The sequence below is a fragment of the Aegilops tauschii genome, chromosome 2 (genome assembly GCF_002575655.3).
Source record: "Aegilops tauschii subsp. strangulata cultivar AL8/78 chromosome 2, Aet v6.0, whole genome shotgun sequence".
Classification (NCBI taxonomy): Eukaryota; Viridiplantae; Streptophyta; class Magnoliopsida; order Poales; family Poaceae; genus Aegilops; species Aegilops tauschii.
In genome coordinates this window covers 439375721-439388887 of record NC_053036.3, presented here as the reverse complement: position 1 = coordinate 439388887, position 13167 = coordinate 439375721, and the positions used below count along the sequence as shown (strand labels likewise).

At 43.9% G+C, this 13167-nt stretch overlaps 1 protein-coding gene and 1 non-coding gene across 5 annotated transcripts; one reads left to right on the top strand and one right to left on the bottom strand.

Moving 5' to 3' along the window:
- Positions 1–1029: 1029 nt before the first annotated feature.
- LOC109758029 (importin subunit beta-1-like) lies at positions 1030–5205 on the bottom strand. Of its 4 annotated transcripts, none has more exons than XM_045233140.2 (4): positions 5053–5205; positions 4741–4802; positions 1358–3909; positions 1030–1262 (listed from the first exon to the last, which is right to left on the bottom strand). In XM_045233140.2, exons 2-4 carry the CDS (start codon positions 4759–4761, stop codon positions 1145–1147), a joined length of 2691 nt encoding a protein of 896 aa, XP_045089075.1. In that variant the 5' UTR covers positions 4762–4802; positions 5053–5205; the 3' UTR covers positions 1030–1144. The 4 variants fall into 4 exon arrangements, with proteins under 4 accessions (XP_045089075.1, XP_045089076.1, XP_020172462.2 ...); XM_045233141.1 differs by lacking the exon at positions 5053–5205 and adding an exon at positions 4904–5040; XM_020316873.4 differs by lacking the exon at positions 4741–4802.
- Positions 5206–10250: 5045 nt separating this feature from the next.
- LOC120975107 (small nucleolar RNA Z247) lies at positions 10251–10389 on the top strand. Its single transcript, XR_005770944.1, has one exon. It is a non-coding gene; the product is annotated as a small nucleolar RNA Z247 (small nucleolar RNA).
- Positions 10390–13167: the final 2778 nt, after the last annotated feature.

The window sequence follows — 13167 nt, the reverse complement described above, 5'->3', positions numbered from 1 at the left end:
GAGGGGGTCATGGCGCCGAGGAGCGCGATGGGGTGCGGGGAGGTGGACCCCGGGGCCAGAGTGGCCGCCGGCGGGACTAGGCTAGGCACGGGGGGCGGAGCTAGGCAGAGGGGGCGGTTCAGATTATCAAGTTCCATGAGCTCCTTGGAGAGATTGCTGTTACGCTGCTCGAGAGGGGGGGGCGGTGGGGGCGCGGAGCTAGGCGCGGGGCCCCGTGGGTCCTTGGCCGCTACGCTGCTGGAGCTCCTGCCAGCGACAAGCAGGCGAGGGCGCAGCTACAGATGAGATGCGCAAACAGAGCTGGAAGCTGTCGCTGGAGCACACCGGAGCGTGAGACAGACGACGAGGTTGCCCTGGAGATCCCGCCGGATATGTTGCTCTTGTCCATGGCCTCGCCGCCATGGCTCGGGCACAACTTCCGTTGACTTTTTCTTGGCGTGGCAGGAAGATGAAGTGGATTAGTAATTTCCATCCATGCCCTGACTTGGAACCAAGGACAGCTTGAAACGAGGAAGCTGAGGGGACGTATCGATCGCAAACTCGCAGCCGGCGACGTCCGAGTTCAAAATGGCGTCGTGCTAGGGGAATGGAAGTGAAACTACACGCCTACACGGGTATGCTTCCCAAGTAGCTCCTTGAAGGGGAATTCTCTTACGCGTATTCCACCGGTTTCTTTATGAGAGCAAGTAAATTACAAGTGTATAAAATGCAGATGGAAAGTTATACGGTGATCCAAGCGGGGCCCTCTACGCTCTAATGTTAAGAGTTTTAGGCTTTACGCTCTACTTCGCCTTCTCCAATATTAGAGTTTTACCTCTTACGCTCCACAGCTCCAATCAAGCAAGTTTACACACATTTAGTTTTAGCTTTAGGCTAATAAGACATAGGGTTTAGGCTGACAAGACCTAGGGCTCATCTCACACACAATTAAGATCTCTCCATCCCACAATATAATAAGATCTTTTTTTCAAGCTAACTTTGAAAAAGGATACATTGTGGGATGGAGGACTAAAAGGGCAAGGGAGTCCCAAGGGAACTAGTCCTTTACTAAAAACCATAATAGACAGAGAGGTTCCAACCAACACCTAGTATCAACAGTCATACAAATTCGGTGTACCAAAATAAATCACAATTTAGTTCCTCATCACTGCCTACTAATAAACCCTTCTTTCATCAATACAATTAATCGCTCTGACCAAGCCCCCACCCTCATAGGTAGTAGAGACAAAGCATCAACTCCTGCCATGGCCACACTTGTATCCCTAAAAAAAGGAAATAATCAATTAATGACTATATGACATATAACTCTAAGTACATACTATAGCCAAAAAAAGAAAAAGGAAAAAGGCATATCTACCTTCTCTTGGTGTTGCTCTGGTCATCTTCAATAAATTCATACAGAGCCATTCCTACCTTCATCCCACACTTTGGGTCATTTATGCCCTCCATCATGCCATGGTAAGCCTTGAATATTGACTCTCTAACCTTGCTACCATGATCCTCATCTCCTAACTTCAAATGAGCAGCTTCAGCTTCTCTAAGCTTTTCCAAAACTGGAGGCACGTACTTCTCAAATTTGTCACCAATAGCAACAGCAATCTCTCCAAAGCTTGATAAAATTGACGGTTGAAGTGACAATTCTTGGATACCCTTGTACAGAACTTCCATAATATGATCCCAGGATGGCACCACTTCTTCCTCTTTTCCCAAGATATGACAGATACTGCACATCACTCCTATGTAAACCGGAGAGAGTCGTTTCACATTAAAATATTGTAGGAGGATAGGCATGTGTTGTCCAAAATGACAACCAATGGCATGAGCAAGAGCACCAATGGCAAGTGCTACTCGATCACGTGCAGTAGGATTGTCACTCGTTAAGACACGACACAATAGGAGCAATAAACAGCTAGCAGAGTCCCTAAGTGTGAATGCTGCCTCCACCTCGAAGTTGCTCCTGCCCAGCTGCTTCATTGAGAGTTCAAGTAGACCACAATGCAAGACCTCAAGAAGGCCACAGTTCTTCCTCTCATCTGATGACATTGCTTCACCATGACCTTTAACCACAGTGCTCAACCTCCTGAAGATTTGAGACATTAATCCAATAAGAGCATCACTAATTTCTAGTTCTTCAATGTTGCTCACTCTCACGATCTCACTCAATGCTTTATAAGTAGATGCACATGGTGGAATCCTAAAAGGGGTCTCCTTAACAAGTTCTGAAGCAGAAAGTAGGGCATCAATAAGAGGCTTAACAAAAGGTGTAAGCTCAGATGACTTGGACGTGGACTTTGCATCCTCTCTATAACCTCTTGCAATAAAGTATATAGCTCCATACACTTCAATGGACACTTGAGGGACATCTTTGCTCATCTTTATTAAGAGAGTCATGATCCTAGGAAAGTCCACCACCTCATTTTTTATGATTCTATTTGCTCCCACAAGCTCAAACACCCGTCCAAGAATCCATGCAGCCCTCCCTCTTACACCTTCACCTTCCTGAGGATCTTCCATCATGCGAACCAATAAAGGAACTACAGGAGCAAGTTGATTAACAGAGGGACCTTCAAGGATAAAACCTAATGGATAAATGGCCATCATGCGACTAGGCCCATTGATGTTCTCGTGAACAAATTTCATCACAAGGGGGACAACTTTATCCTTCATAGTTCTAGTGGCCAGGCCTAGGCATGTCATGAAAATGTCTTGCACACTCTCATCTTCCACTTGTTCCCAGATGTCGTCAAGGTTTACTCCCTCTTGTTCTGCACTCACGGAAATGTCCATGTCCTCTAAATTATCATCTCCCTCTTCTTCTCCCTCTTCTTCTACACTCATGGAAATGACTTCTTGTTCTTTTTTCTCTTTTTCCAAGTTTTTCTCTTTTTCCAAGTAAGCTTCTAGGAGAGGTTGAACAAATGAACAAAGATGACCAATAAAGATAGAGTCTCCTCCTCCTCCTCCTTCTTCTTCTTCTTCTTCTTCTTCTCGGCAATTAATCTCTTTTCGGCAAATAGTGTTCCACAACTCAATACATTGGACTCTGAGTGATTCTTCATCTTCTTTCACTTTCAAAGCTTCCACTGTAAGACTCACTATGATTTCCATGTGGGGTAATAATTTGGTATGATATCTGGATGCAACTACAACAAGACACTCAAATGCCGCCTCTTTGATCTTGGTTTCCTTGGATCGAGAGGCACCATCACAAACTGCAGCCACTATAGAACTGCTGCCACTTTCCTCTTCAAGCTTAGCAAGCTCAATAAACTTAAGAATGTTGAGTAGAGCTTTAAGAGCTGCGAGACGAACTTGAGAACTTGGCTCTCCTCCCTCCTCCATTTTCACTTCATTGATGACACTAGCGAGAACAACATCCACTTGATCCTCCTTCAGAACATAAGGGATCTCCTCGAAGACATACTCAAGCACCTCTAGAGTTGCTTGCTTTAGGGAAGAAGATGGCATTGACATGTTCCCCACCAATTTGCCAATGAGCTCCTCCCATTGATTCCTTGGTATCTCAATGCATGCAACCCATGCAATAACTTTTGCAATAATTTTTGATGAGCGGCGCCTTGAATCACAATTGGATTCTAGAGTCAGGAGCAAGTTCTCCTTAATCTGTGATTGGATAGATGGATCGAGGCTGAGCCATTTTCGACTCCCTAGATCGTCGAGTGCAGGCTCCCCTGAGTCCAAGGAGTTCTTAAGGATGATACCAGCAAGTATGCTAGACTCTTCTGGAGTCTCCTCCCTCGAGAGCTGAGATGATAAACCTAGGAGGAAGTTGGAAAGGTCAAGATCATGGAGCTGCTTTAGTTTGCCTTCTGCTATTGACCGTAGGTTGTCATCTCCTTGACAAGCATTTGCGAGAAGAATATCAATTGATTGATCCATATCAAGTGCCTGGGCAAACATCAAACATCATAACTTGTGAGATAGAGGGAAAAGCAACAAAATTAACCCCCAAAAAAAGGAATCTAAGAACCACAGATGAACCAAATGGATGCAGAACTAGTTGTTAGTTACTAGAACATAAGTTACATTCAAATGAGTCAATCAGCAACAATCACACAACTTAAAACACTACGAGGAATCTTGAAGTCACAACTAAAATATTAGCACGAGAAGAAACACTAGAGAAATAGTAGACTCGCTCATGAATAATTGATAGTATCCACATGTCCAAAAGAAAAAGATAGTATCCCTCAACTTTACCAATAATCATAGCTTACAACAAAACAAGGAGCAAATTTACAGCAATGCTTTGAGAACAAAAGATTATAATACTACTTTTAATGCTGTCTCAAATAGGGATTGAGATCATGAGTTACATGATGAGGAGTTAGAGAGGCATAGTTGGTTGCAACACAAAGGCATGACCATTAGATTCTAAGGGATAATACCTTATAGGGAAAATTGATGGATAAATGGGTACATCTTTGAACCTTAATAGAAAACAATATCTTAAGTGTCAAAAAATAAAGAATTTTACAACAAGGCTTCCAACACAAAATACATGAAAGTAAGGAGGCCACACCAAAATTCCTACATTTTCAAGTTTAAGATACGAGATGGGCTAGTTCAACAGCTTGGTGCTTCACAAGACAAGAGGGAAACTCAACATCCTCTAAGTACGATCGAGAACTAAAACCTACAGAATAATCCAAGGAGGCATATAAGCTCCGGTTTAAAATCTACACAGTAATCCAAGAGGAGGCCAACTCAATTCTCTACCTCACTAGAGAGAACCTCCATTCTCTAGCTCACAAGAAAAAACAGGTCAATCACTGGCACACCTACATGGATACATACATCAGATTGAGATCTAGAAAATTTAAGAGAAAAAGAGGGCAAACCACAAGATAGAAACTCAATAAACACAGAGAAAAGTCCTTACCTAGATCCTTAGGCAAAAGATACTAGTTAGAGAAAGAGAGTCGGTTTGAGGCAGCTTCCCATGGACTTCGAATTTTTTTTATTCTAGGTGGGGATTAGGGTTAGGGATGGAAAGGAGAATGATGGGAAGAGTAGGTAGCCAGATCTTACCAGCGGTTCCACAGACAAAGGAGCGAAAGAAACCCCTCCACTGGTGCCCCTATCCTCGCTCCGGAGTTGGATGGATCCGGTGGCGGTAAAGGTGGCGGTGGCCGGTGGGAGTCAGATGGATCCGCGGTGGCGGTGGTGGGGTGGGGTGGGGTGCGGCGGAGCGCGGATATGAAGGGAAGGCCAACTGAAAATTTTAATTCTAATAAGGGCTGCCTCCAACTTCTTTGCCGCGAGTTTACGACCAATTTACTCGCCACTGCCACTCCATATGAATCGTAAGATTCTGCTCGAAAAAGTAAGATTCGGTATCGGCTCTATTTTTTATTTATTTCTTGCAGGATTCTTATTCTTGGTGGAGCACGTGGAGTTCGTTCCTTTTGAGAATCATCCATTTCAAACCGCATCACCTTGTTTGAGAATCGTCAACAGAGTACAATTTCTTTCTTCAAACCTCTGGACTATATATGCTATAGCATAGCACTGGACTCCGTGCATCAAAGGAGCTTTTTGGTAAGGCGAACCACTTCTTAAGATTCCCCATCATGAGTAACTACAGAAACAGATGCATGACCATGTCTGCTCACGAACAAGCGAAGCTATGCTATCTGATGCTAAATCTAGCATATTTGGCTAGATCTGCTAGGGATTTACTCTAATAATTATCTGTTATATTTTAACTTTATCTTCGCAATTTGTATTTTGATGAATCATGATTTCTCAAAGTTTAACATAAATTTAGAATTTGGACATTTACTGAGAAATTGCAGCTAGGTGTTATGAGCATGATCAGAGAATAATTGGAGGACCAGGAAGAAAATTTTCATGATTTTGCCAAGTGCGCCGCCATGCTCCACCCACACTTGCAACCCCTCCAATTAGATAGGCGTACAACCACGAGTATCATCCATTTACCCAGGACACGAGAGCTTTCTCTCATGCAGTATTGACTCGCAATTTTCCAAGTGACATCATCTCCGTTTTGTTTTATCTTAGAAGTTGGAAATTTGATAACACCTAACCTCATAGACATGTGTTTGTTCATGTTTTTCTTAAAATCAGACTAATTGTAAGTCTACTTCTATGGCTGATGCAACTCAGCATTAGTATCTTCCAGATCTCATATATTCATTGTCACTAGATGAATTCAGGTCTGATGGGGTCTTCCCTTTGCACATGTGTTCATTCAGCTAAATTGCCATCTAATTGCTGCCACTAATCACAAATGTAAGTGCAGTCTGAAAGTTGAAGGATGACATGTTCTCTAGGGTCGGCAATAATTAAAAAATATAGTGGTACCCAAGGTAATGCTTGAGAATTGTTCGTGGATGATGTGATTTCTACTTTATTCTGATGCCTTTTCCCATTTTCTTCTGTTCAGATCTCATGATATTTTAGTGACCACAATGTCATGTAAACTACACATACAGTTGTGGTACTTGATTTGGAAACACCATATAAAACATACTCCAACAAAAAGAATCTTCTAATTTCTATCTTTGACATATTGAACGATGCACTTCAAAATTTTCATTTCTGCTATGCACACATGTAGGCACTGGAGCATAATTCTATCATCTACCTATGGAAGACGATCCAACATGGATGCCCTAAAAAGTACCGGTATGTAGCCTTTTAATTTCTATAACGTGCACTCACTGCTACCTGCTTTGCACTGGATCTGATGTGTTGATATGTACATTTAACCAACTTATTTGTTCAGATTTTCCACATATTTCACTCAAGTAAAACATATGTATATGTTCAGTTCGTCTTCTTAATGTCTTGACCAATTCGTCAATGAGGATAAATGCATGTAGTTATTTTATGCCTATTATCCTTTAAAATTATTAAAAGAACTTTCCCGAGATATATAACACTGATGCTCCTGCTATTTTCGGCCATTACATTATAGCTTATTAATTTATTTCTTCTAAATTTATAAATTCACAGAGGATTATAATAAGGCTGCCGAGTTGTTGGATTTAGTAAGTCAATTACATGTACGTCAAAACTTATGGTTTGAGGCTACGACCAATAGCTTTTCAAGACTATTTGTTCCCTCTTTTGCTCCTGCAATACACATTGTCTCTTTATGTTGGATAACCAATTCTCTTTGTGCTCATTTTCTCTTTGTGAAGATTTTTTTGCTACGGCCATAAGATTTGTCTTGACTAAAATGTCTATTGATGGATATAAACTTTTAATGGTCCTCACAATTCTATCAATCAATAGACACAGGAAGAAAATCCGGCCTATATAATATATATACTTTGGCCCATACATGTTGCGAAGAGTATTTTTTAAGTATATTTACATAGTCTTTCTATTTCTATACATGGAAAATATACATTAGGACACAATACGTGCTCACTACTGGAATTCCCAATTTTGCTGAGTGCCAAACGCACTAGGCAAATGCAAAAAGAAAAACTCGGCAATGTGGCTCTCACGATCATCCTTCTGTGTCACGATTGCATTAGAAGCCCCAATCTCGACGAACTTATTTCTCAGGTTTCTTTTGTTGCAAAGCCAGATATTAGATTAGAATTATTTTATTTGTACACGGGAGTGATATTTAATTCTATTAATAGAAGTTTTGTTAATTAACTGAGTAACGTAGCTGCAGTCTAACTCTGATCCCATCTTTTAGATTTTCACCAACGTGACTCCCATCTATGGATATTTTCATGTGTTGATAGCAATCGTTATGTTATTATATGCGTGTCTTGCATCTGAGGCTAAGCTCCAAGGTCGCTTTTGCTGCAAAGCTTGGTATTTGATTATAGTTTTTTTATCTCTAAATAGGAGAGAAATTTAGCTCTTTAACAGAGGAAAACACGACTATGTTGGACGCCTGCTGGCAAAGTTTATTTTGCTGGTTTCTTTTCCACGGGCACTCAGTAGACACCTGCAAAGAATATTGTCGAGTGCAAAACACAAGGAACTCAACAAACAAATGACACAGATATAATGACAAGTTAACGGCCATACTACATGGCACCATAGTTTTGCCGTTTTCTACACTCGGCAAAACTATGCTCCCGTAGGGCTACCCAGATGGCGCCATGTGTCATGCTTGCCGCGTACAACATTATGCAAAGGGGTCATAGATACTAGCGTTCTAGCCTAAAGAAGGTGATTCTAAATGTCTATGTTGCTTGATTCCTACCTTGATGCTAATATTTGATCTGTTTTCCGAATTAAAATTCCCCATGCAGGATGTTTCTAAAATCTGCGTATAACATCACCTGCATCGGAAGTTTCTGTAGCATTTGAGGATGAGAAAATGGTGTATATGGTGTTGAAGGAAGCGTAGGAAGAAGCATCTTGACAAAAGACATGTCAAAGATGATGTCCGAGGGAAAAGCAGGGAAGTAAAACATAATTAGTTTAGAGTGGTTAATGTGAAAGCAATTTTAGTTTCAGAAAGAGGTGGATTCTGAAGATAACAACAGGTCAACAGCACAAGAACTATGACAAGGCATAACATAGTTGCTGGAAGATATATTTGTACAATAACAGGCACGCACATGCATGTGTAGTTATACGTGATTTTAAAAGAGTTAATATGAGACATTCAATTCCGGTAGCTAAAAGAAAATTACAGAACAAATTTCTGTAAGGTAGCAGCCCAATGGATTGTACAAATATTGAAGCATGCAGGTGATGATAGACACTATATCGTGTCAAACCCAGAATTAAATGTGTGTTGTGCATTAAGTTTTCAGTTCTTCATGACATGTTTTGATTAGTTCTGAAGCATCCAGTTTAACATCTTATGTCTCAGACATTTGGAGAAGGATGAGAAAGAATAGTTTGTCCTTAATTCTATGTTTCATCATGGTATCTAAGGTGAGCAAATTTATGGCCTTAATTCTGGGTAACCCTCAAGGTACATAAGGTCAATCATATTAATAGATATAGTGTTTTCAAAAGAAAAAATACTATTGTCAAGACCCTTAATAGTATCTTTCAGACATCCGTTCTTTGAATATTGATGAAATATTATATACAACAAAAGGGTTTGCTGGAGTTGATTTTATTTGAGATATTCTAGCGCTGATTTAAATATCAATCTCAGACTGTTATTTGGAGAATGCAAGGCTAGAGTACCACTTTGTTTGGGATAGGATATGCTTGCTCCATAACTGTAATAATTTGGAACTCCTGTTTAGAGCATTTGCTGCATTATTGGATCATTCTTCTAAAAGTTGTTGCAAAAAAGGGCCTCTTTGATTCTCTGAATTGTTTACAATTTCAATTCTAAAATGGGTCATCTTATTTTTCGACAAAGGTTGTCTTGGGCATGTGAGGCACCTACAGAATAAATTCAATGTAATGAATGATTATGGGGTAATAAAAAATGGCATTAAATGTGCATGATAACTATGTGCTATGCATGGGTGAGGCAGGTATTGTGGGGCCAAACTATTTGGCTGTGTTAAACATAGTGCAATAGGCCCATAGGGCGCACCGGCCGAACCTGGCCTGGCTAGATAGATAGAGTCCATCTTGTTGTAACTTCTTATCTCTCTATCTCTCTAGATCTTCCTTGTCTCTCAAGATGTAATCCCAACAACTTTGTATGCTTATCAGGGAGATGCCCCTGCCTATATAACACGCAACCGTCACCTCTAACGAGATACGACGTTCTCCGCTCGTTTACATGGTAATCAGAGCCTCCTCTATCCACTACATCTAGCAAACCTACCACAGCCATGTCGTCCTCCTCAAGCTCCGCTCAGATCGCCTCCATGGGGCAGGTCGCCGAGAAGCTTACCCGCACCAACTATGTTCTGTGGCGTGCCCAGGTGACGCCGCAGCTGAGAGGTGCTGGTTACTTCGGCTACGTCGACGGGACGATGCCGCAGCCCGCCCAGTTCATCATCACGAAGGACAAGGACGGGAAGGAGGAGAAAACACCCAACCCTCTCTATCCGATCTGGTTTAGAGAAGGGCAGCAGGTACTTGGATACTTGCTCAATAACCTCACCAAGGAAGTCCTCGTGCAGGTCACATCTATAGCCACGCCGCACGAGCTCTGGGCAGCCCTTGCCCACATGTTCTCGTCGCAGTCCAGGGCGCGCGTCAACAACATCAGAGTCGCACTCTCCACGGTGCAGAAGGGGACGCAGTCGGTAGCCGCCTACTTCTCCCACATGAGGTCCCTGGCGGATGAGCTCGCAGCTGCCGGCAAGCCCATCGATGATGATGAGCTGATCTCCTACATCACCTCCGGCCTCGACATGGAGTACCAACCTCTCGTCTCCGCCAACGACGCCCGCACCGAGCCCATTAGCATCGACGATCTCTACGCCCAGATGAGTAACTTCGATCAGCGTCTCGCCCTTTACAGCTCGGCGGGGTCCGGTGGAGGTTTCAAATCCTCTGCTAACGCGGCTGCTCGCGGCCGCGGTGGCGGTGGACGCGGCGGTGGCAGCTCATCTCGCTATCGTGGGCCGCAGCGCACCAAGGGCAAGCCATCAGGCGGCGATGGCAACCCTCCTCCACGCAGCGGCAACGGTGGCGGCGGTCGGCCCTACAACAACAGCAACAAGGGTCGCCGCGGAGGCCGCCCACGAGCTGCTCCCGACATGCCGCGCTGCCAAATCTGTGGCAAGCCAGGCCACACCGCGCGGGACTGCTGGTACCGCTACGAGGAAGATGAAGAATCTTCCCAAGATGAGAAGGTTGCGGGGGCAGCCGACGGCTCCTACGGCATCGACACGAACTGGTACGTGGACAGCGGCGCGACAGATCACATCACAGGGGAGTTGGAGAAGGTGACCATGCGCGAAAAGTATCGTGGGCAAGACCAAGTCCATACCGCCAATGGAGAAGGTATGAGCATTAGTCATATTGGTCATTCAGTAATAAAAACTCCCCACAAAAATATTCGTCTCAGATTTTTTTTGCATGTCCCTAGTGCATCAAAGAATCTCCTTTCCGTTCATCGCATTGCTCTCGATAATCATGTATTCCTTGAGTTTCATTCGTTTTTCTTTTTGATCAAGGATCAGGTCACGAGCAAAATCCTCTATCGAGGTAGATGCGTTCGAGGGCTCTACCCGTTGATTCCGGAGCTTAGGAGATTGAATAAACAAGCCTATGGTGTCACCAAAGTGTCTTCAACACGATGGCACGATAGATTAGGGCATGCATCATTTCCTTTGCTTGAGAAATTACTTAGAAAGAATAAGCTCCCGTTTGTTCGTGAGCGTGATTGTGAAACTATTTGTGACTCATGCCAGCGTGCTAAAAGTCACCAGTTAGCTTATCCTATATCTACAAGTGTTTTTACCAAGCCTCTTGAACTCATTTTCTCTGATGTTTGGGGTCCCGCGCCAACTTCAGTTGGGCGCCACACTTATTATGTAAGCTTCATCGATGATTTTAGTAAGTACACGTGGATTTATCTCCTCAAAAAGAGATCTGATGTGTTTCAAGTTTTTCACAACTTTCAAGCACTTGTAGAAAGAAAGTTCAACTGCAAAATTCTAGCTATCCAATCTGATTGGGGAGGGGAATACAGAAACCTCAATTCCTTCTTCCAACAGATTGGCATATCTCACCACATATCGTGCCCTCATGCTCACCAGCAGAACGGCTCTGCTGAGCGTAAGCACAGGCATATCGTCGAAGTAGGTCTAGCTCTTCTTGCAGCTGCCTCTATGCCATTAAAATTCTGGGATGAAGCCTTTCTCACCGCAGTTCATCTTATTAATATTCTTCCTAGTAGAGTCATCAACAATGAAACTCCGGTAGAACGCCTTCTTCACACCAAACCCGATTACAAATCCCTCCAAGTGTTTGGTTGTGCGTGCTGGCCAAATCTTCGTCCCTACAACAATCGCAAGCTCCTTTTCCGGTCAAAACAATGTGTCTTCAATGGTTATAGTCCACAACATAAAGGTGTTAAGTGCCTTGATGTATCCACGGGTCGTGTCTATATATCCCGTGATGTTGTGTTCGACGAGACAGTTTTTCCTTTTGCACATCTCCACCCAAACGCCGGCGCTCTCCTTCAAAAGGAAATTCTTCTTCTTCCATCTCATCTCACCGGTTCTGATAATGGGGATGGTTTTACTACTAATGATCAATTATTGACTAATCCTCCTACTAATGGTGGTGATGAGTTTTGTGATGAAGCAGAAAAAAATGGGACAGAAAATGCTGAAGAAATTGGCCAAAACTGTCATTTTATGCCTCCTGGATGCAGCAGCAGCGCCATCGAGGCAGATCCGCCTCGGGATCGGGGCGCATCAGCCGCGGGATCCGAGCGTGACGGGACAGACGAATCTGCACCGAGCCCCGCGCCACGCCACGACAGCCGCGGTCCGGCCAATCACGGCGCGCCCGCACGGGTGGACCACGCGCCGCCTGCGTCCGGTCGGTTCGGCCCCGAACCGCGTCACTACACGCGGCGCGCGCCTCGGCAGGATCCAGGCGTGGAGTCCCGCGCCGCATCTGCGGGGGCCCACTCATCATCGCCCCATCATGAGCCGGACGCTGCGGCTGGCGCAGCTGCGGGATCCTTTGTGCCGCCATCCTCCAGTACGTCACGCCCTTTGGCCGCAGAAGATCCCGCCTCGTCACCCGCGCCTGACGCACCCGACAGGTCGTCTTCGGGATCTGCAGCTGATCCAGGCGCTGGATCTTCTGTGCCTGCCTCTTCGCCATCTCGGACCAGACTTCAAAGGGGAGTAATCCAACCGAAAAACTACAAACATATAGCAAAATTTGGCTATGCTTGTAATACACATGATGCAGATACTGTTCCACGTACTGTAGCAGAAGCTTTGAATGATCCACGATGAAAAAGGGCCATGGAAGAAGAGTGCAAGGCGCTTGAAAAAAATAAAACCTGGCATTTAGTCTCTGCACATCAAGGGAAAGGTAAAAATGTGATAGATTGTAAATGGGTTTTCAGAGTAAAGAAGAAGTCTGATGGAACCATTGATCGCTACAAAGCCAGACTAGTTGCGAAAGGTTTTAAGCAAAGGTATGGCTTAGACTATGAGGACACATTTAGTCCTGTTGTAAAGGCTGCCACTATTCGCCTTGTTTTGTCTATTGCCATGTCTAGGGGATGGAGTCTCCGTCAGCTAGATGTAC

Bases quoted from the DNA above. Each gene is read 5' to 3' on its own strand.
- LOC109758029 (XM_045233140.2), bottom strand. From the start codon at position 4,761: ATGGAGGTTCTCTCTAGTGAG. The intron at 3,910-4,740 runs GTAGAGAATTGA...ATGTTTGCCCAG, and splicing joins TGGAGGTTCTCTCTAGTGAG to GCACTTGATATGGATCAATC. The intron at 1,263-1,357 runs GTAGATATGCCT...TCCTTTTTTTAG, and splicing joins CAGAGCAACACCAAGAGAAG to GGATACAAGTGTGGCCATGG.